At 54.9% G+C, this 23174-nt stretch overlaps 1 protein-coding gene across 1 annotated transcript in view; it reads right to left on the minus strand.

The window, feature by feature from the left end:
• Positions 1-15124, minus strand: part of LRRC38 (leucine rich repeat containing 38) — a 34930-nt gene extending 19806 nt beyond the window's left edge. The window contains 1 exon segment of the mRNA XM_030326156.1: positions 14464-15124. Coding sequence (XP_030182016.1) covers positions 14464-15124 — 661 coding nt within the window.
• Positions 15125-23174: the final 8050 nt, after the last annotated feature.

A 23174-nucleotide genomic window follows, 5' to 3' on the forward strand; every position in this document is an offset into this window, starting at 1 on the left:
CAGCCTGTTAAAGCTGGGAAAGGCCAAAGAAGCGCAGCCATCTCAGGCTGTAAGACCTGATGTGTTTTTTTAATATTTATTTACTGATTTTGAGAGGGATAGATGGAGGGAGGGAGAGAGAAAGCTGGAGAAGGGCAGAGAGAGAGGGAGACAGAGAATCCCAAGCAGGCTCCACACTGTCAGCACAGAGCCCAAGATGGGGCTTGAACTCCCAAACCGTGGGATCATGACTTGAGCCAAAACCAAGAGCCCGACGCTTAACCGACAGAGCCCCTCAGGTGCCCCCATGGGACCTGTTTTGGACTGTAGACCTACAGAACTGTAAGATTATAGATCTGTGGTATCCTAAGACACTGATTTTGTGGTAGTCTGTTACAGGAAATGAACACAAAACCAACACAGCCCCCAAGATCATACAGTGAGTCAGTGGCAGAGCCCTGCCTGGGAGCCAACTCTGAGTCCTGAGCACCTGCAGCGACACTGCGTATTGGTGGTTCAGCGTGAGCCTCCGGAACTGGGTCCCTGGGGAGGCGACACACGGGTGTTGATTTACAGCTGATAGTGATAACAGCTGGTGTTTATAATGGGCTTTCAGTGTATCAGGCACTGTGCTAAGCCCATTACAAGGGTTCTCTCTTTGACCCTCATGAGAGAGTCATGAATATTATTATTGTCCATATTTTATACATGAGAAAACGGAAGCCGAGAGAGGTGAAGTGATCTGCCCAGGCTCACCCAGCTAGTAAATACAGGAGCGGGGTTCAAATGGTGGGGGCTCTCGATGCAAAGCCTGAGTTCTCAGTCATGGTGCCACATCCCCATCTGGTGAGTGGTGAGCGATATGAGACAAGAGCACCAGCCCGGAACTGGGGGGCCTTGACCTTTGTCCGCTATTCACTAGTTTGCTGTGTGGCTTTGGGCACGTCACTTGTTCTCTCTGAGCCATGTTTTCCTAACTGAAAATGAAGAAAGATACACCAGAAAACTCTATAATCTAAGCTTGTTGAGTTTTCTAGAATGTTCCCTCCAAGAGAGCAAAGTCACTGCCATGTCCTTCACTTGGCGCTGAATTTGTTTTCACAGATGTTTGGTCTGCTCTGGTTTCTGCTAAGACATTCAGGTCCTCTTTGGATTCAGGCCAGGTTCTGAATCTGGAAAGCTCACTGACTAAGTGGGGTTCTGAGCTCAAAACAGAGGCTCTGGACCCGAGAGGATGGGCTCGTAGAGAAGGTACCCTGGTTTCTGACATGAGATTTGAGAAGCTGTACAGTGACCGCTGACAAGGATCCTGGAGCCATACCTCCACTCTGGCTGGTGTCCTGGGCCAAGTTACATTAACCTGCCTGTGCCTTGGCTTTCTCATCTGTAAAAGGGGGTGATGCCAGCTGGAAACATTCTCCCTGGAAGACACTAACAGACTCGGAGCTATGCCACCCACTGCAGTAGCCACTGGCCACATGTCGAGAAGTTGATACACGGCCAGTCTGCAGGAGATGTGCTGTAGGTGTGAAATACACCCCAGATTTTGAAGCCTTAGTGTGAAAAAAACAATGGGAAAATATCTCATGAATGACTTTTCTACTGATTCCAAGTTGAAAAAAATAACATTCCAGATATGCTGGATTAAATAAAATATTAAAATTAACTTCACCTGCTCATTTGTGGCTCACTTTGTCTTTTCACTGGGTGGAGCTACCATAGGGTGCTTAGCTCAGTGCCGGGGACACGGTAAGACACTCACAAAATAAGCCACCGGGGCAGCCTGCTCAAGGCAGGGGGCAGGGACAACCCCCAGTGAAATAAACAAGAGGCCGATTTGCACCTTGAGGGCTTATGTCCCCAACATGCAAACAGAGTGAAGCAATTTGCTTCGACGTCATAAAATCGTCCTAAAATCTGACGGCTGGACACCATTTCGGAGGCTATTCAACCCCAGCTCCTGGGGGTTTGCTGGTAATCCTTGGTGATCCTTGGCCTGTGGACCTTGACCTCTGCCTTCATCATTACATGCCTCCTCCCTTCCAGCCTGTGTCCAAATTTCCCCTTTTCATGAGGGCATCATTCGTGTTCATCCTTTAGGGCCCACCCTCCTGACCTTACCCTGACTAGATACATCTTCAATGACCCTTGTATTAATCACGTTTCTGACATCTTAGGGCCTTGCTGCCTGGGGAGCGACGGCCCCTCCCAGGGTTCGCCAATTCCTAGAGACAGAAAGTCAACAATCAGCTCAACAGCACTCCTTTGATATGCAAACTGACTGGTCCACACCCCCACCCACCTTTTCCTGTCAGACTCCTGTGGTCTGGAACACCGTCTCCGGCCCTGGATGACGCCAGGGCCAGGGACCTGATGACTGGGGACCACCCCTAAAGCGCCCAGCCTGCCCCAATTCTTCAAACAAGCCAACCCCAAACCTGCCAGCCCGTCTACCCTGCCCCTTCCTCCTGCAAAAAACACACTAAAGATTCTTGCCTGCACCTTCCCGTTACCCCCTCTGCCCCCCGACCATCCCTGGTGCCTCCCAGGGCGGTCCTGGCATCCACACTTCCTCTTTGTAGAGATCTGTGAGTGCTAAGCGTCCTCCTTCGTGACGGTCATTTCTGTGTCTGCAGGTCTTACCAGGCCTGATTAAAACAAATCCCAGTGACATTTAAAACAACCCTATCTCGGGGCACCTGGGTGGCTCCGTGGGTTAAGCGTCCGACTTCGGCTCAGGTCATGATCTCATGGTGTGTGAGTTCGAGCCCCGCGTCAGGCTCTGTGCCGACAGCTTGGAGCCTGCTTCCGACCCTATCTCCAAATAAAGTCATAGTCTGAGTTACTGAGGGTCAGGACTTGCACACCTGATTTTGGGGAAACATAATTTAGCCCATAGCATTCTCTTTCTCTTTCCATTCCTTGCGGAAGAATCTGCAAGAGCTCCTCAAGTCAGGGTCCCAGCAGGCAAGTATGGCCCACCCACATGGGTTATTGGACGGGAATCTAACCGAGGGGCTGTTTACAAAGGTGTGGACTGGCCTCCGGAAGTCAGCAAGCGGCAGTGAGGTAGCCAGGGCTCTGCTAGGGGGACGGGGAGGCCTTACCTGACAGGATAAAGGGATAACCTGGCGAGGCAGGAGAGCTAACGCAGATGTGTGCACCTATCTGTCACGTGCTGTATTAAAAATAAAGGTAAGGTGGGGGAGGGGGAACATAATACTTCCCCACTGCACCAACATGGAAAAGCACACAGAGGAAAAGGAATAAATTAAAAACTCTATGACATTCTGGAAAAGGCCAGATGATAGAGACAGTAAAAAAACAAACAAAAAAAAAAACCAAAAAAAACCCCAAAAAATAGTGTTTCCCAGACAGGGGTTCCGGAGGGAGGGGAGAGGAATAAATCCATGCAGCACAGGACGTTTTTAGGACAGTGAAATTCCCTGTGTGATACCACGATGGTGGGTACATGACATTATCCATTTGTCCAAACCCATAGGATGTACATCACAAAGAGTGAACCTGGTGTAAGCTGTGGACTTTAGTTAATAATAATGTAATAGTATCATCAGTTCCTCTATTGTGACAAATGGGCCAGACTAATGCAAGGTGTCAGTAATAGGGAACTGAGCCGGAGGGGGTTTATGGGAACTCTCTGTACCATCTGCTTTATTTTCCATAAACCTGTAACTGCTCTAAAAAAGTCTATTAATTATTTCTTAAAATAAAATAAAACAACTCTTTCACCCAGAGAAAAATCACCAGTGGCACTTGGCTGCCTCCCTTTTCCACTCATTTTCCCGTGGGACCTGGTTCTTTCTCCCGGCCTCCCCGGGGGCTCCCCACAAGCTTCCCCAGCCTCCCCGTTCCTGCACTGGCTGGGCAATCTTTTCTCTCCGCACCACCCCCTCCTCTGCTCCCGTCCCCACCAACGAACATTAGAGCTTTTCCATCATCCAGCAGTTTCTGTGACCTGGAACGTCCGCCCTCTCTCCTGTGTCCCATCAAGGGGGTACAGAGCGTTGGCTGCTGGTCGCTGTTCTGTGGTTCTGTCTAGGGGGCTGAAGACCTAGAAACCATTGTCTTGTCATTTTACTGGGTTGACAATGGCCCTTCTCTTTCGCAAATGCTCCCCAATTTTCTTCTAAAGCTTTCTCATGTCAGTATTTCCCTGATGACCCGGGGGAGGGTGGGAGGACAGACGAAGAAACCAAAGCCCAGAAGAGTTAGCGACCTGCCCAAGTCAAGGGGGTGGCAGTGGGGGCAGGATGTCCTGACCTCGGCTCTAAGCTCCCAGCCCCTCAGCGTGACCGTGGGCAACTTTCATTTCTGATGCAATCATTTGTGGTGGTTGTGTTTAAAAACAGATATTGTCTCGTTGGCATCTTGTGAAAAAGCAAGGCTATCCTGATAACTTTGCGGGGGGGTCTTTTTTAAAATTTTTATTTGTTTATTTTTGGGAAAGAGAGCACAAGTGGGGGGGGAGCAGAGAGAGAGAGACAGAGACAGAGACAGAGAATCCCAAGCACGCTTTGCACTGTCAGTGCAGAGCCCAACACGGGGCTCGAACTCATAAACCGTGAGATCATGACCTGAGCCGAAATCAAGAGTCAGACACTTAACCGACCGCAGCACCCAAGCGCCCCTAACTTTGGGGGGTCTTTTCTTGATATCGAGAGGGAGAAGAGGGGAAAATACTCTTGTACCTCCTTATTTAAAAGACAGCTGCTGGCGGGTAGGACCTGTGGCAAGGGAACCCATCCCAGAGATTCTTGCTAGGAGCTGGGGTCCCTTTGGACCCCTCATCCTGTGACCTGGAGGAGGCTGACTCAGGAGAGAACAGAATCAGCCAGAATCCGAGCAAGAAGGAGTCCTCACTGCCATCTAGCCGGGGGGCCAAAGACTGGAAGTCAGTCGGAGGAACGCAGCCACCAGCTTGTTTGGGGAGTTCCAGTGGGTGCTCTAAATTATCTTTCATGCACGTGTTCTCTGGTTCTGCTCCCGCCCCACCTTTTCCAGTGACTCCCACCTGCTACCCCGAGGGGCCTCTGAGGCGATCTAGGGTCCCACTGACAGCTACAGATGCAGCCAGGACCGGGACCCTAATTCCTGCCTCTTTGGTTTGGGTTCACCTCTAAGGATCTTCCCTTTAATCCCGAGGGGTCTGATGCTCCCTCAAGGTCCTGACCCTTGCCCTTGGCATTTATGCCACGACCAGCCCAGAGGATGGGGGTCATGGGGCACCAGGGGCTCTTCGATCAGCAGCCTCTGAAGCGAACAGGCCAGGCTGAGAGCCACCAGGAGGATGTGCTGTAAAACACAGTGCCCACCTGCGTGGGTCACCAGACACTTGGGATTTGACCAGCCATGCTGAAACCCAGTGGGATTTGTAAGGCTGTGTGCATATCTGGTCTGTGCATCAGCATTTCTATGATCTGCATAAAGAGAAAAAAAAATAGCTCCTATGTGTGGTGGTGAAGGAAATTGCACTTTGAGCTTCTTCATATGATGTCACTCGAGGTCAAAGGGCAGATGCCATCATCTGTATTTGACCGAGGGGACACTGGGACCCAGAGCATCAGGGGATTTATCTGCCATCAGACAGTTAAGTGGAAGCACAGCCACGGTCACAGATGCCTCACGGTGGCTGCCCAGCCCCCCACGCCCTGGCAGCCCCTGGGTACAATGTCACCACGGCTGTACCCCCAGCCGACTGGACTGAGAGGGACAGCTCCCAAACGGAGCCAGACACAGCCTCCTACGGGGACCTGGAAATCGGGACTAACAGAGCACAGTCTCTCCCGCCCCCCGCTGGCCTCTTGAATGGAGCGGTCTGCTTTTGCCACGTGGGTGAGGAAGTAGAGAGAGCCTGTCAGCGCGTGGAGGGGAGAATAAGGAAGTGTGGGAGGCAGAGATGAGCGGGACAGAGGCCCTGTGCTCCCTGTGGCCTCCCAGGTCTCGGCCACAGCACTTCCTGGGGCCCGACGGCCTGGGACCCAGGCTTGCCGGTGACACCCCACATCCTCACCAGAACCCCTTCTGTTTGCTCCAGATGGAATCGGCTTCCGGTTCAGCTGAGATCAATGGCCTTGGTGACACAAACTCTGTCCACCGGCCGCTCACCTGCACCTTGCACAGCAGAGAATACCAGGGCACTAGTCGCCCCAGGACCCCCAGATGGCCGCCCCTTCGTCCTGCCAGCGGTGCCCCAGCAGAGAGGCGGGCACAGCTGCACCCCCCTCCTCCTTCACAGTGGAGAGCCCGAAGCTCAGGGGCCGGTGGGGTCTGACCGGATCACACAGATCTGGTACAGGAACCCGCAGAACCTCCCTTCCAGGCCTCTGCCTTTGCTGAAAGATGCTCTGGATAGCCTTTGCTAACCACAGTCGGAGAGGGCTATGTGCTGAGGACAGAATCCAAGGCCAGTGATCTCTGTGACAGAGGCCTTGGGCACGTCTGCTCGCATATGCCCACGGCCCCACCGAGCCCCTTCTACGCTGGGCGTGGCCCCAGGTGCTGGGGACACAGCAGCGAGCATGCTGTTCTCTGGGAGCTCGTGTGTCTGCAGGGACACGAGATATCTCGTGGACAAGGTAGCGTGGACCTCGTGGGTGCTCTGACATAAACGCAACAGAGCTGGGCTGGGGGGGTGCGGGACTATCTAGGCAGGGGGGACAGGGGAGGTCTCGGAGGCGGGGGCGTCCGCCTGGGGACCTGAAGGTGAGGGAGACACAGCCATCTGAGGAGGAAATGTCCTAGCGGGAGACACAGCAGTAAGTTCAGGGTCCCGGTTGGACAGTGACACTTGGCGTGTTCCAGGGACAGCTGGGGGTCGGTGTGGCTGGGGTGGGGTGGGCAGGGACGGGGGAGCGGATGGGGGTAGGTCTTCTGGGGCATGGGAGGGAGCTGGCTTGTTCTAAGCGCAGGGGACGCCATCGTCCAAACATGCCACATCCTGTACCAGCCTCTGGGGGTTCAAGGAGGAAAAAGACGTATCTCGTGTCCTCCGAACAGGCCACTCCTGTGACCTGGCAGTCTCAAGCAGTGGTCACAGAGACAGTACAGGATCCAATGAGGTCACACAGGAAAGGCTCCCAACCCAGCCTCGGGGGCCAGAGAGCTGGAGGCTGCGGGCTAAGTAGGAACCAGAGACATAAAGAAGTAAAGGTGGGGGAGGGGAGGGAGGGCGGGAGGGTAGGATCGGGACCTGTGACGGCTGCGGCAGAGCCCTGAGGGCAGGAGCCCAGGACAGCTCCCCAGGACCTGGGTCATGCACCCTACGGTGGGCCTGTAACGCCCACGTTCAGGACAAACGTGCTATTCTGCAAATTGCGTCCCTTCCGGGTCCTCACGACAACTCACATAGGTCCGTGGAGGTCCTGCTGTGCCATCACTGACACAGCCAGCCCGAAGGCGACGAGGCCTGCCAAGCCCTCCCTTCCACACCACATCCAACACCACGAGATTCTGGGATAGCGGAAACTGGACGGGCCACTGGCTGGAAGGCTCGCTCTTTGGGTATGTGAGTCAGCTGGCAGCCAGCTAACGGCAATCGGGGCCTCTCCGAAAAAAATGCCCAACTGTGTCCCCCAGGGCTGCCCTAGTTGGACAGGAAGGTAGGTCTGCCGTCCTACGTTGCCCAGCGATGAGGCTGCCCTTTGAGTTAACTGACAGAACGGCACAACCAATGTGACATTTCCAGAGAGATCCTGTGTTTGGGACGAAGCGGCAGGCCTAGGCCGGGCTCTCCTGGGAGCCAACAAGACAGGGCGAAGTGGCCTTGTGTCACGTTTTCGGCTCACTCTCCACCGGGACTGCAGACCCCGGTGCCCGTGAAAGCTGACGCTCGGCCCTAGATGCCGGTGGTGACGGGAGAGGTGTCACCCCATGACTCTACTCTAAATAAGAGATGAGTTAAGAATACACCCGCTGGTCACAGGACGTGCACAGACCCATCAAAGGCACGAGGGAGACCACCTGCCAAAGGGAAGAAGATCTCAGTCAACCTCCGCCAGGAACGTGGTTCTCAGGTGTATAAACATACCCAAAACATCCGCTCGAATGGTCAGATTAAAGAAAGATGTCCCTGTTTTGTCTGCTGGGAAACAGGTTTAAAAATAATAACACATGCTGGGAAAGACATGGCAAGACAGGTCTTCTCTGCCTGCCATTGGTGCCACCTCCTTAGGGTGCCATTAGGCAAAAAACGTATCCAGACCAAAAACGTATGGTTTAACCAAAAAACGTATGGTTAAAACAACCACAGACTTTCACCCTGCATTTCCGCTTCAAAGAATTTGTACCAAAGAAATGAAATACCAAGAAGCATCCACAAGCTTTACATGTGTGGGATGTTTAGATCAGCACTGTTTATATACCAAAAAAAAAAAAAAAGATAAAAAGAAATAAATCACATTTCTAACAACAGGAGACAGGTTCAACGAATAGATCCATAAAATGACGTATTCTGTGGCCATTAAAGGTTACATTTTTGGGGCACCTGGGTGGTTCAGTCAGTTAAACATCCGACTCTTGGTTTTGGCTCAGGTCATGATCTCACGGTTTGTGAGTTCAAGCCCCGCATCGGGCTCTGTGCTGACAGGGCAGGGCCTGCTTGGGATCCTCTCTCTCTGCCCCTCCCCAGCTTGTGTGTGCTTTTTCTCTCTCTCTCTCTGTCTCTTTCTCTCTCAAAATAAATAAACTTAAAAAAAAAGTTACATCTTCTAAATCTTTTTTTTTCACGTTTATTTAGTTTTGAGAGGCAGAACGTGAGCGGGGAGGGGCAGAGAGAGAGGATCTGAAGTGGGTAGGCTCTGAGCTGTCAGCACAGAGCCGGATGCAGGGCTTGAACTCACGAACCGTGAGATCATGACCTGAGCTGAATTCAGACGCTTAACCGAGCCACCCACATGCCCCAGGTTACATTGTCAAAGTACTGTAATGACAGGAAACTCTCACAACCCAATAAGAGAAAAAAACCATCAGTAATAAGATCTATAATACCACAGCAATTAGTTTAAAACTATGTATGTGCATAAGAATACGACCGGAATAAAATACAGCAAAACTTTAGTAGTGGTGGGATTTCGGGTGGTTTCTATTTCCTTCACGATACTCATCTATATTCCCCACGTATACAAGGAGGCTGTTATATTATAATTGGGAAAATAAAACTGCTTTTATTTCTAAAGAAAAAGAAATAGAGTCACCTTGGAGTCACCTGCAGCCCTGAATTACCTCCAGCAAAGCATCAGTTTTCATCCCTTTCGCTGAAACACTGTTTACTTTGTCAGTATGACAAGACGTCCCCACTCGTCTGACCAAGCCAGGCCCTCATTATGTCTGACATGAGAAAAGGAAGTAGGTTACCGGCAAGTGGGGGCAGCTCCCCCAGCGAGCAGTGAGTCGGGGCTGGAAGGAGGGGTTAGCCATGTCATTCGTCCAGGACCTTGCCTGTCACAACACCCCTTCCTAGAGAGGGCTCGGGGACCCCCAGGAGCTGAGCCCCCCAAACGCTTGGATACTCCAGGCACTATAGTGGACCTTCTCTAGGAGGCTGCCCACGCAGGGGACCAGGGTTACAGACCCAAAGCATGACCTGTGGCCCCCCTGTCCCCCTTCCCACCCCCAGCCCTTCCTTCCCTCCCTATAGCTGCCTGTGTCAAGGCCTTGGGGTACAAGATAAACTCAGATCTCTTCGCTGGGACCGGGGGCTGTGACCTGCCGCCATGTGCACCGTGGTTAGAGACGGTGAAAGAAGGTGTCTAGGCAATTTGGCCTCCACCTGGGACCCGCATGTGCCTTTGACGCACTCTGGGGCGTGGTGAGGGTTGTGGACAGTCCGCGGGCTCCATGCACCTCCGAAGTGGAGCACAGACACAGCCCCTTGCCTGTCCCTAGGGTTTCTCAAACCCAGCAGCCTTTCCTCCTTGTGGCTCCCAGATCTAGGCTGGGGACAGGTGAGGCGTCCTGGGAGCCCCGAGTCCTGAGCGCTCTGCCCCCACCCTACTACACAGAGACCACGGCCCCTAGATCCAGCAGAGGACTCTCTAGAGGGACCTGGCCTCCCCTCACCTCAACTTCCTGATCCTTAATGAGGACAAGATTCCCCTTCCTTGAAACCATCGAATTTTAGAGTTGGAAGGAGCCTTAAAGTCCTCCTACCCACTCCTTTGTTCACAAAAGAAAAATCTGAGATACTGGCACAGAGCTAATGAGCTGCTTACTGACCCAAGACAAGACCTTGGGTTTCTAGAGATGCAGAGGCCCTCCAGGGCTCCTCCTACCTGCAGGGGCCTCCGTGTATACTGAAAGCCCCAGGGCAGGGGGTTAAAAATGCAGATCTTGGGCCCCTACCTGCAGCGGCCTACTCAGTAGGCCTGGGGGCCCAAGAATCTCCTTTTCCACCAAGCTCCCTTGTGTCTTCATTCCCAATCCATCTCACTGGGCTGCTAAAGAGACCAGGTGCTGGGCCAGCACGAAGCTTTAAAGCTCAAGGGTGTTACCTTGCTGCTCCCCTCTTTCCAGACACTCCCACCCTCTCCCTCTCTACCCCGCGGCTCGCCTGAGTGGTTGCCGAGGACTCTTGCTTCCAGGTCTGGAGTCCTTTCTACCTAAAGAGGGATGGTCACTGTCCCCTTGGCAACACACTGTCCCAACCTGCCCGGAACCCACTGTCTCACCAGACCAGGTGCGGGATCTGGGACCGGAAGGTCCGCCAGCTGTCACCCAGGGCAATCGGAGACTGGGGGCAGGGGGGGGGGGGGGGGGGGGGAGGGGGGGGGGGGTTGGGGATATTCTCGCCCTCCTCCCTGATCTCTGCCCACCAGAAAGAATGAGCTGTAGGGTGAGGCACTCCTGAGTACAAACTCATCTCAGCCACTAACCACATGACCACAAACCGCCTCTTTGCATCTTGTTGGGTAAACTGTGGGCAAAGGCACCTGCCGGGCCCAGTTGTATTAAAGGGGGTGGCACTCGTAAACTACAAAGTGACGCACACCGCAAGGTCAGGCCAGTTATGTCGAGCCAGGGTGGCTCAGTTATGCTGAATTTCAGAAAACAACAAAAAACTTTGTGTGTAAGTATATCCCAGAAGCTGTGTGAGGCATACTTATACTAAAATATTATGCATTATTTATCTGAAGTTCAGAGTTAATTAGGCATCCTGGGGGAGGTGTCCCTTGGTTGTTTGTTTAGGTTTGTCAGCTTTGTTTGTTTTGTTGCTAAGTCGGCTGATGGGCATTCCAGCAGGCAGGCATTCGGTCTCCTCTTCCTTCAGACCCAGCCCCAGCCCGGCAGTCCTTCTTAAGGTCCCAGCCCCAGCCCTGGCTAAACCCCAAAGGAGCCTGGATGAAGGGGACCCGTCATCCCCAACACGTCCCTTCCTCCCGGCTGTGGTGTGGTCTGTGAGGGAAGCTCTCCCATCAGCACAGCGGCCGCACGAGAGGTTCGCCTGGCGGATGAATGTATTTTTGTAAATGTCTGAGCCTGTCAAGGTCACTTGCTCTGCTCCTTTCTGCTTCTCTGGGGGAGGGGACAGGGAGGCGAGGAAAAGGCAATGAGGACAGGATCCCTTTGCTCCTGCCTTTGAACCCCCTCCCCCTGGGGGAGGCAGGTCACTTGTCTAGAAAACCCTGCAGCTTGGACTGACTCCACGAAGCCCGATTTTCCTCGGCAGGAAGTGGGTGGCCACATCGTGGCAGGGGGCTGGAAGCCTTGAGGGCCCCGTGTGCCCCCATCTGTTGTTAATTCTCTGTGCCCTCACCTCTCCGGGCCTTCCTGTTAAAACAGGATAATAACAACAGCACTAACACTTCCACAGGATTGCTGGGTGCCGGGCACTGTTCTTGATGTTTCATAAACCAAACCTCTTTAATCCTCCCAATAACCCCAGGAGGTGGGTGCTAGGCATCATGTCCATTTCACAGAGGAGGAAACCAAGGTCACCCAACTAGCAAGAAGTCGAGGCAGGATTTGGGCCCAGTCTGGTTCCTCAGCCACGCTGCCCTGAGCCTCTGCGAAGACGCAAGGCGGGAGGAGGAGGGACGGGGCGTCTGGCTTCCAGAGAGCACCCTTGCTGTGCTAAGCACCGCTGCGCCCTCTCCAGAACCGACCTTCTTCAAACCTCACCGCAAACGACGCGAGGGACACTCTTACTGCATTCTGAAGGTAGAGGCAAGGGAAACTGAGGCTCAGAGAGAAACGTGAGTCAAAATCGGAACTCAGCTCTCTTGCGTCGAGGCCCCGGGCTAGTTCCCTCGCCACGCACCCCGCTGTGGTTCGCGGTTCTCCGGACGCCGCTCTGGCCACGCTCACGGCAGCCCCCATGGAGACCACGCGCTCCCTCCTCGCTGCCTCTGTCCTCTCCCCGCTGAACCAGACCGACCGTCAACCAGGGCCCGGACTCTGCTCCTTGCTCTGAACCTGTCCATCCTTTCCCCCGGCCACACATCCCCATCTGGTGTCCCTTTTCTTCCCTCTATCACAGACCCTGGGAGGAGTAGCACCTTGCAGTCTCACTGCTCTCTACTTTCGCCACATTATCCGGTTTTGATCCGGACGACCACGCGGTCAGATGGGCCACCCTGCATTATCCGTGTCCCGATTTCACATGGGAGGAAGACAGGGCTCAAAAAAGTTAAGGGACCTGGCCAGACTCACCCGGTTTTTTACACCGGGACTCAAACCTGTGTCTTCTGACTCTACATCCAGGGTTCTGTAGACACCTCAGGGGTCAATCAAAGCTCTTTCTTTCTTTCTTTCTTTCTTTCTTTCTTTCAATGTTTACTTATTTTTTGAGAAACACAGAGAATGAGAGCATGAGCAGGGGAAGCGAGGAGAGAGAGAGGGAGACACAGAATCTGAAGCAGGCTCCAGGCTCCGAGCTGTCAGCACAGAGCCCGACGCGAGGCTCAAACCCACGAACTGCGAGATCATGACCTGAGCCGAAGTCGAACACTCAACCGACCGAGCCACCCAGGTGGCCCTCAAGCAAAGCCCTTTAGAGATGAGGAGTCTGAAACCCAGACAGGGTACGAGCCCTGTGCGAGGTCACAGCCATCCGTGGCAGAAGTGAGACTGAAATCTAGAGCCTCCAACTCTGTAACACCTTGCCCTTGTGCAAGTGGAACCAATTATGCCAACTCAACTACTAACAGGGCTTAGGGAGGCCAACTCCACCCAAAAGCAAAGGCAGGAGCGGTGAGAACCAGGGCGTACCGCCATCCCACAATGACGTTTTTATCTGGACATTCCTGTCTCCCGGAGGTGGGGAGGTGGGGAGAACCAGGCAGCCGATTGAAGGCAGGTCAGATCTGCTTAGGACTTGCTCACGTGGCGGAGCCGGCCTGGGCTGAAAATGCCAGCTCAGGGGCCTGCGTCTGCTGGGGAGTGATTGCCCCCGACGCCTGGGGGCCGTGCTTAGGAAAGTCTGGAGTGAATAAGGGATCACAGGAATTCAGGGCATAGATGAGCAACGACCTTGAAATCGCAAGAAATGGAAAAAAGATACACCGAAGCGAAACCCGCATCTATGTCACCTATTCTAACGTGTGACTTACAGCTCTGGGTCCCACTGTACCAAAGCCTTGGGGGCAAGGTGGGAGGCTCTGCAAGGTCACTGCTAGGACTGATGCTTACATGCTCGCCAGTGGAAAACTGGAATCCACTGAGGGTAGGGACATTCTGCCTGCTCCCCATCCTGGGGCTCATCTCCGTGGATGCCGGGGTCCCCTCTTCTCAGCTCTGCCTCGCTTCCTTCCGCTGGCCTTAACTTCTGTGCCCGCTGTGTCCCCATCTGCCAGAGGGGTCCGTATGTCCATGTCGCCACTGGAAAAGCACGCCAGGAAAGGAAAGGGGGCACCGGCCTGCAAGGTTTTTGTTCCGCTATTTCACATCTGGGCTGCAAAGCCCCAGAACTGCAAATCTTTTCTGCATCACTGGCTGTTAGCAGGCTGCCATCACTCCTCACCAGAAAGACCTCTCATCCCTCTCAGACACCAGAGCTGAGAAACAGACCTGCTCAGGTTCTGGAGGCCGCCGGAGAGCCCTCAGAATCGGCTGGATCCTTCCACGTTCAGCGTGGCGAGGACGGCACTCAGCTCTTTCCCACACGGGAGGGCGTCTTGCCCTTAGGAGGGGCCCCTAAATAATCTGTACCCACCAGGACTAGGACCCGAAGCCCGATGAGTCCATCTCGGACGTGGGTAACAGAGGGATGGTAGGTCCCTAACTTTGGAAAGTGAGTTGTTGGAGAAACAGGTGTAGAAGCATGGCATCCGGGCCCAGAAACCCCAGAGAGTCCAGATGCGAGCCGGCCCACCCGCTGTCCCCGGCAGACCTCCGGGCAACGTTCAGGCTGGGAACGTGCCTGCGCGACACTCCTGGGGCAGTTGCTCTGAAGCACCCAGTCCCCCCCTCGCCGCCTGCTCCCTCCCCGTCACCCCCAGCCCAGGGTACGGGTCCCGCCTGCAGGCTCACCTTTGGGCAGCTTGGACGCGTTCTCCTGGATCCAGGAGAAGAGGTGGGCGAAGTCGCAGTCGCAGAGCCAGGGGTTGCCGTCCAGACGCAGGGTGCGCAGCGCGGGCAGCGCGGCCAGGGTGGCCACGTTGAGGCTGCGCAGGTTGTTGTCGTTGAGCTCCAGCACCTGCAGCGACTCCAGCGTCTCGAAGGCGGCCTCGTGCACGCCCGTCAGGTTGTTGTTGGCCAGGCTCAGCTTGACCAGCCTCCCGGCCGAGCGGAAGGCGCCGGCGCCCAGCTGGGTCAGGTTGTTGTAGCTGAGGTCGAGGAAGGCCAGCTTGGCCGAGCCGCTGAACGTGCCCTCCTCCAGCGAGCGCAGCGAGTTGTTCCTGAAGTCCAGGTAGACCAGGTCGCCGTAGAAAATGAAGAAGTCCTCGGGGATGTGCTGGATGCGGTTGCCGGCCACCAGCAGCTTGCGCACGTCCAGCGGGAAAGGGTCGGGCACGCTGGGCAGCCCGCGGTCGCGGCAGTCCACGGTGTGCGGGTCGGTGCAGGCGCAGCCCGCGGGGCACGCGTGCCCGGGCCGGAGCAGTAGCAGCAGGAGGAGGCTGCGGACGCCGAGCGCGGCGGCGGCGGCGGCGGGGGCGCCGGAGGGGGCGCGGGGGGCGGCGCGGAGGCGCATGGCCGGAGGGGACCCGCGCGAGCCGCGGCTACGCGGACGTGGCTCTCGGGGCGAGCCCTCCCGGCGCGGGGCGGTGCGCGGGTCCCCGGGCGGCCGGGCGCTGGGAGCTGGAGGGCGGCCGGGGCGGGGAGGGCGTGCGCCCGGGCGCGCGGGGGCGACCGAGCGCGACGCGGACGGACTGGGGGAGTCCGGGGCGGCGGGGACGCACAGGGGAGAGTCGGGGAGGGAGGGGCGAGGACTCGCGAAGGACTTACCCGGACAGGAAATTAACCCGCTGGAAAATCCCAGGGAGAGGCCGGAGCGATAGAGGTTGCCGAGGGGACTTCGCCGAAGCGGCCCCACCCGGGGCCGCTTGTTTTCTGAGACCCGGCAATAAGACCTGTCGCTGGGACTTGCCAGGAGCGCGCTCGACGACTAAGTTCGGTTACGGAGCGCCCCCCACCCCGGCGATTTCCAGAGGGCGTGTGGGGGGCGTGCGCCCGCCTGGTGCCTAAGCGCGCTCCCCGGGCGCCAGGCCGGTTGCCAAAGGGAACGCGGCCTGGGTCCCTCTGGCTCTGCGCCCCGGGGGCAGTCCCCGCGGGCTCTGGGGGGCCAAGCCAGGAGCTGCTGACCTAGGGTTGGGCGGGGCTCCAGAGTGGCTCGTTTTCCTGCCTCACTCCGCCCACCCGCACTCGACCCATCTCAGGGAGGCACTCGGGGTCAGTGAGGCGGGCAGCTGCCTGCCCCACCCCCCTCCCCCCCTCGCTGTGGCCCAAAAGGAAGCCAGGGCCAGTCAGCGCTTTCCATGCTGGCCGGAGCTCGTCGGGAACCGGAGTCCCCCTTGGCACGATCCGACCTGGCGACCTGGCTGCTGGTCTGCCCGAGGCCCAGCGGAGAGGCACTGTGGCCTGGGGTCAGAGACCTGGCTCCCCAGGGGTGTGGCCTCAGTTCCAGTGCCTCCGCCTCTCTGGACCCCGCGTAAAACTGGAGAAGGTGATAGGTATAATACTGGCAGGAGATTTCCCTCCTGGGGAAACTACTCCCCAAGCAAACTCTTTCCCCCACCCCCGCTCATTTCAGAAATGTTGGAGACGTCCCCACAGAACCACCCGGAGATTGTCTTGCTGTTGGCTCTCTTGATCCAAATACGCTGGAATTGATAAGCTCCCACTGAACCAAAATAACCCAGGGGAACAGCTGTTGGGCAACAGGCCCCCGGAGACCCTGCCCTGGTCCCTGGCCCAACACAGACTGGTGGAGGCTCAGATTCTAAAACCGTAAGAGCTAAGCCTCAGCCTTTTTCCAAAGGTACATGCAGTCTTGATGCCTTCCGATGGATCAAAAACCTGAGCCTCTGGGGCTGAGCCACCAGCTCAACAGATGACAAGTGTTTGCAGAAGACCAGGGCGTGGTGGCTGGTGGGGGTGGGGGGTGGGGAGCGGTCATGGGTAAGAGTCCCAGGGAACAGCTCTTGGGGCCCTGCAGCTCTTTTCTCTGCTTGTACTCCAGGCCACCATTCCAGACCTCCCGAATCCTCTGTGCCCCTGCTTTCCCAGGGTCCCCCGCTTGCCTTTATCATCCCCAGGTGCAGGGGTTCAGCCCCCGCTCTGGCATCATCCCCTTGAAGAGGCAGGTGCAGGGAGAAATAATCCGAATCCTCCTAGAGTGGGTGAGAGTACCCCAGGCTGCATAAATGAGGTAGTATTTTAATGTCAGACAAAGCACAGGCAGGTGGCAGAATAGACAGGTCCCCCTGTTGCAACTCTCCGGGAACACCCTGCACCGATCTGTTACCTCCTCCCCCTTTCCAGTCTCAGGCTTGGTTCCGGCTGCTCACTGCAGTCCCCAGGAGAACCCGTTTGTCACCGGGCTGAGCCCTCAGCGTCCTTGCTTTGGGACACCTGCATTTGGTGGCGGCCACCTTGCGAGTGTGTCTCAGTGTGTGCCAGCCATTCCTACCAAAGTAGTGTGGTTGCTGGAAGCCTGGCCTGGGAGTCAGGCTCCTGGCCCCGGTCCTGGCCCCACCACGAGCCACAGAAACTTTCACGGGCCCCTTGATGTCTCTGGGGAAGTACTTCTTCGCCTGGGTTCCTTGGGCCCCTTGACGGTGAACTCTTTTCAGAGTTTGGTAAAACTCTGGTGAGAACTGGACCTTTACCTGTGAAGAGGTCACCCGGAGCCAATGCTGGAATTCTTGGTGATGAACTTGACTGTAGCCCTAGTTCTTTTGTGCAGAGCAGAAACTGGCACTCATGGATGACTTTGATGAATGAAAACAGAGATGCATTCCTACTTAATAAATGCAGAGTATTTACTTAGCAAGGGCTTGCAAAACGGAGATGCAGGGTGGTAGGTAACGTAACAAAAGGGGCTCCCGGTAATGAAAAATGTTGAGAAATACCCCCTCCTGGCCTGGATTTCCTCATCGTGAAACCAGGGAGAAAATAATTTCCCTCTCCTCTTCCACAGACTATGTAAGGCCCACGTGGGGAAATACCGGGAGGGGACGTGATCCGAAGCGTATTTAGAGGAACGCTACATTAAAAAGTGGCCGTAAGGGGCGCCTGGGTGGCGCAGTCGGTTAAGCGTCCGACTTCAGCCAGGTCACGATCTCGCGGTCCGTGAGTTCAAGCCCCGCGTCGGGCTCTGGGCTGATGGCTCGGAGCCTGGAGCCTGTTTCCGATTCTGTGTCTCCCTCTCTTTCTGCCCCTCCCCCGTTCATGCTCTGTCTCTCTCTGTCCCAAAAAAAAAAATAAATAAAAAAATAAAAAAAACGTTGAAAAAGCGGCCGTAAGTCTCACTATGGCTGGAACTCTTTGCTTCTTGCTTTGAGTGTTCCCCCAAAGTCCCTCGAATCTAAATCTAAGCCTTTTTCATTAATGTCAGTGGGAGAAGACTCTGTTGGGGTTTGTGGGGGGCAGGGAGGGGCCCCTAATGTCCCAGGACTCCTATGCCTTGGGGAAATGCAAACTTTGCCACCTCTGATTTTCCCCAGGCAAAGAAAACATAGCTGTGACCTCAGCAAGGTCACACGGTGAGTCAGTGATAGCTGCTGGAAATAGAACACAGGCATCCAGACCCCCCAGCTGCTCTGCTCACCCTGCTCCTGCCCCAGGAAGGGGGCCTCTTGCAACCTGAGGGAAAATGTTGCAGGTGACAGGGACAGACCTTCAGAGACTGTCAGCCAGCTCCTTCTTTGTGATTCCTATTCAAGAGGTGGCAGATACCCAAGGTATTCTGATGTGTTCAAAACCTGATGTCATGCCTTCCCCAACTAGCCAAGCAGAGCTCCCCACTCCTCCTGTGCTCCCGGAGCCCTCCCCGCCTTGTTTTATAAGTGCCCCGTATCTGTCTCCCCGTGAGGTTGGGTCTTGGGAAGCTATGTGGACAATGCCCCCCCCCCAGGAAATTTCCTATGTGGGGGCCTGCTCCCCGTAAACAGAAACAATCCAGTCATGAGGTTTTCTCCCTTTGGTTGGCAGACAGACCTCTAAATGAGCCAAAATCCCAGGCCCTAAATTGTAAGCAAGATGATGCCAGTATGGTATGTGCAGAAGTCTGAGTTTAGGAGCGGATGCTAGGTTTGAATGATGAGTGTGGCTGGTGTTTGGTGATGTCATTTGGGTTACTGGTGGGTGTTGCCTCTGATGAGCGCCTGGCTGACCTGGGAAGGAGGCGTGAGGACACCCCAAGGGCCCCAGGAAAGGAGATACACCCTGGCCCTGTGCCTGGGACAGCCTGACTCCATGGGGCCGGCTCCCTGCCCCATGGACGCTGCTGTGACTCTGTCCCCCCAACTAACTGGCCAACACCGAGCTCTTCCATATCCCGCCCCCCCCCCCCCCGCCACCCTTTCTCACGCTATCTGCTGCCTGCGCTGGTAAGGGCTGGGCCCTTTCTTGGGGTGACTGCTCCGTCTCCTAACCACTAGGTCAGGGCTGACGAGAGCTCTGATGAGCCTGGACCCGCTTAGAAGAGGATCTCCTGCCCCTAGTTTCACCCCTCGAGCCAGGAAACGAATCTTCAATCGGCCTAAATGAGAGGCAGTAAGGTGGTAGTGGTTTCGAACGCGGGTTTGGAGTCGGACAGACCTGGATCAAATCCTGGCCCTCCCCCTCATTGGCTCTGTCACCTTGGGCAAGTTGCTTAACTTCCCGAAGCCTCGGGTTTCCCATCTGTGAAATGGGGTAATCCTGGTGCCTGCTTCACTGGGTTGTTATGGGGATGAAGTGAGGTATCTGTCAAGTGCTTGGCCACGGGGCCGTCACAACAAATGGCAGCCACATAATCATCTCTCATTTCACCCACAGAGGTGGTGTTCTTCAGGTGAAGAACGTGTTTGTCTCTCTGGAACGTATTTGTTTGGAACGCCCTAAAACTTGACGGTGGGTTTTCAGAACTCTCCCTTCCCTCTACCGTATTCCCCACTCCAACAGTAGACCTTCTGAGACACATGCACGCACACACATGCACGCGCACGCACGCACCAGGGGGCGCTGAATGACTTTGCCAGCGCAGTTCCAGGTGAGCGGTTCTCCAACCACACCCCCGCTTCGCTGGCGTGGTTGGTCTGAGCGTGGGCGGACTAATCAGACCGAGGACGTGGGGGTCAGTCCCTCAGCCCGGCACAAGGAGACATTGGGCTGTGCTCCCGGCCGGTGCTCCTAATGCTGGCTAACCGTCCAGCGAACGTGTGACCTTGGGGAGGGCCAGAGGAGGATGAGGATTCTCTTTCCCAGGGGGAGAAGAAACGCAGAGCGTGCGTCCCAGGAGTCAAAGGCACCCTCATGCTGCCATGTGACTGCAAACTCAGGAGTCATGCTCAGTTCCTCTGTGCTTGTCCCCAGCCCCTCCTATCCGCTGGTGAGGCATCCTTGGCTGTCCTTCTCTGCCTCTCCGCTGTTACCTCCTTAGTCCAAACCAGCATCATCTCACACAGAAGCCCCCACTGGCCTCCCTGCTTCCATTCTTGCCCAACCCCTGCCCACATTGCACGTACTCAAGAAAGTCAACGTGATCCTTTGAAAATATACATCAGATCACGTCATCTCCCTGCTTAGACACCTCCAGTGGCCTTCTGTGTGTGGCCAACAAACTTCTTTTTTTTTTTTTCAATGTTTATTTATTTTTGAGACAGAGAGAGACAGAGCATGAACGGGGGAGGGTCAGAGAGAGGGAGACACAGAATCTGAAACAGGCTCCAGGCTCTGAGCTGTCAGCACAGAGCCCGACGCGGGGCTCGAGCTCACGGACCTCGAGATCGTGACCTGAGCCGAAGTTGGCCGCTCAACCGACTGAGCCACCCAGGCGCCCCGAGGCCAACAGACTTCTAACACGACCTCCCCGGTGATGCCCCCTGCTGATATTCTTTGACTGGGGGCAAGGCCCATGACTTACTTCTAATGAGTAAGATATGGCCAAGGTGACAGATGCTGTTTCTAAGATTAGGTTACAAGAGAAGGTCACTTCCATCTTGCTGTCAGACTCTCTCTCTCTGCTGCCTCTTTGGCTTGTGCGCTTTGATGAAGCAAGCTGCTACATTGGAGTGGCCTGCATAGTAAGGAAGTGAGGATGGTTCCAGACCAGCAGCCTGTGACAAACTGAATCTTACCAACAACCACATGGGCAGCAAGCCACCACACGAGCCCAGCCAACAGTTTGATGGCTGCCTGTAAGAGACCCTGAAGTAGAGGGCATGGTGAGGGCATCCCTGATTCCTGACCCACAGGAACTGGGAGGTAAAAATAAAGCGTGTTTTGTTTTAAAGTGCTACTTCTTGGGGTAACTTGTTACACAGCAATAGCTAGCTAATACACTGTGGCACTTGGCATAAAATCCTACCAGACCCTGTGCAGTCTGGCCCCACACGCCTCTCCCACGCCATTTGGGGACCACTCCCCCTCTGGCTCCCCACCCTCTAGCCACTCTGATCCTTTGTGCTTCCAATTCATCTGTACACTCTGTCTGGAACAATTTCCTCCCAGCTTTTTAGCATGGCTGGTGCCATTTGGTCATCAGGCTTCCTCAGCTCAATGGTCACCTCCTTGGACTGGCTTTCACTGGCCTCACTCTCTCCCCAGTTACTCTCCATGCTACCATCTTGTTTCACCTACTTCCAAGCTTTTATTACCACCTGACATTACCTAGCTTGCTTGTTACTTTACTTACCTTCTGCCACTAAATGGAATACCTGGCCATTATGTAGACCCAGTTCCTAGACTCAGCCCCAGAGCATAATAGGCCCGGAAGAAATGTTTAATCAAGTTCATTGCTACCTGCAGGTGATGCTTCTCAACTGGCCTACCAGTTTATCAATAGCTTCCAGTGGTGTCTCACCTGAAGATGTCCATCCACCTCTTCTGGGGAGCAAGGACTGTCATCCCTCCAAAACTGGCCTCAGCTCTGGTCTCATGGAGGGAAAGGCAACTGTGTGTGTAGCACATAGTGCTCCAGTGACACCCCTAAAGTAGTCTGGGATTTGGGGGCTCCTCCAAATACATTTCTAGTTCCTCTCCACTCCATCAAAAGCACGCAGCACCCGCAAATGGCTTTATCACACCCACCTTCAAGCCTTCGCACACACCTTCTTTCTGTCTTGCCTCTCACCAGCTTCCCAGTTTGGCTCAAAGAAACTTGGCCTCTTCCGAGGAGTCCTTCCAGAATTGCCCCAGACAATTCCCTGGTCCCCTTATTCTCCATCCTGGGAGAATAGGTGCTGTGCTAGTTGTGGGGACACAAAGACAGAACAGGCACATGCTTTAGGAGCCACGGCTTAGGAAGCAGCCATGAGAAGAAATAACCACAATTTGGTTAGAGCTTAGGACTTACACGCCCGTCTGTAAAACTCCAATTCATACTGTTTTATTAAGTGCACTGAACAAGGGCAGTAAAGTTGGGTAGAGTCAGAGCTAAAAGCATCGGTCCTTGGGCCAGTCACCCAGTATTCAAATCCTAGTTCACCAGGATGAAGTTGTATCTCGTCTGCAAGTAATCTCGCGAGGCCTCAGTTGCTACATCTGTAAAATGGGGACTCGTAGTAGCCACTTCGTAGGGTTATTGGGAGGATTAAATGAGATAATGTACAAGTCAGCATGTGGCACAACATCTCAAAAGTAGCAATGTCCCGACACTGTCGTCCGTTTGGACACTTCCCGCAACAAACGTCTGTTGCCTGCCTAATAGTCACAAGAAAGGCACTGACCTGGGTCCTAGAGGGACAGAGATGGAGTAGACAACCTCTATTCTCAGATGACTCACAGTCCCCTTGAGGAGACGGGACACACGGGAGAAGCGGGCAGCAAGCCATTCGAGGACTCGCTGTTTAATATAACCACCACACAAATCTCATGGGTTCGTAAGTGTCACAGGCATTTGGAGGCGTCAGGGATGCCCGGGCTGGCGTGAGTGGGGAAAGGCACATCTTGACACTGTTGGCCGTATTTCCCAAATCAGATCTTGGAGCACATGGCCATGTAGCTTCATGCTTCTGTACCCTGGTGCACAGCATTCCCTCTGCTGGCCCACCTGGCAGACTCCTGCTCACCCTGGAAGACACCATGCATTTTTCCAGGTGGCCTTGACCTTCCCAGGTGCAGCCAAATCTTCTCTATTTTCCACCTCTTGCTCTCCAGGCTTCTATTATTGTTTCTTGCATGCGGCATGGCAGTTATTGATGACGTACTCGTCTCCCCTGCTGGATGGTTAGTGAGCTCTGGTGTGAGAAGAAAGAGGTCCTTGGGAGCAAGGACACAGCAGAGAAATGTCCTTGTGAGCAAAGATTGTGTCTTTGCCATCTTTGAATCTTGGAACCCAGCATAGGGCCCTGCCTGGGGCAGGTGCCCAATGTCTTTGCTGAATGAATCAATGAGTGCACATATGTATGAATGAATGATTCTGCCATATGGAAGTATTTGAAGCTTTCCAAAGCTTTGAAGCAAAGCTTGAGCGGTTCGTGAGTTCGAGCCCCGCGTCGGGCTCTGCGCTGACCGCTCGGAGCCTGGAGCCTGCTTCGGATTCTGTGTCTCCCTCTCTTTGCCCCTACCCAGCTCACACTCTGTCTCTGTCTGTCTGT

This window comes from Lynx canadensis, chromosome C1 (genome assembly GCF_007474595.2).
Source record: "Lynx canadensis isolate LIC74 chromosome C1, mLynCan4.pri.v2, whole genome shotgun sequence".
Taxonomy (NCBI): Eukaryota; Metazoa; Chordata; class Mammalia; order Carnivora; family Felidae; genus Lynx; species Lynx canadensis.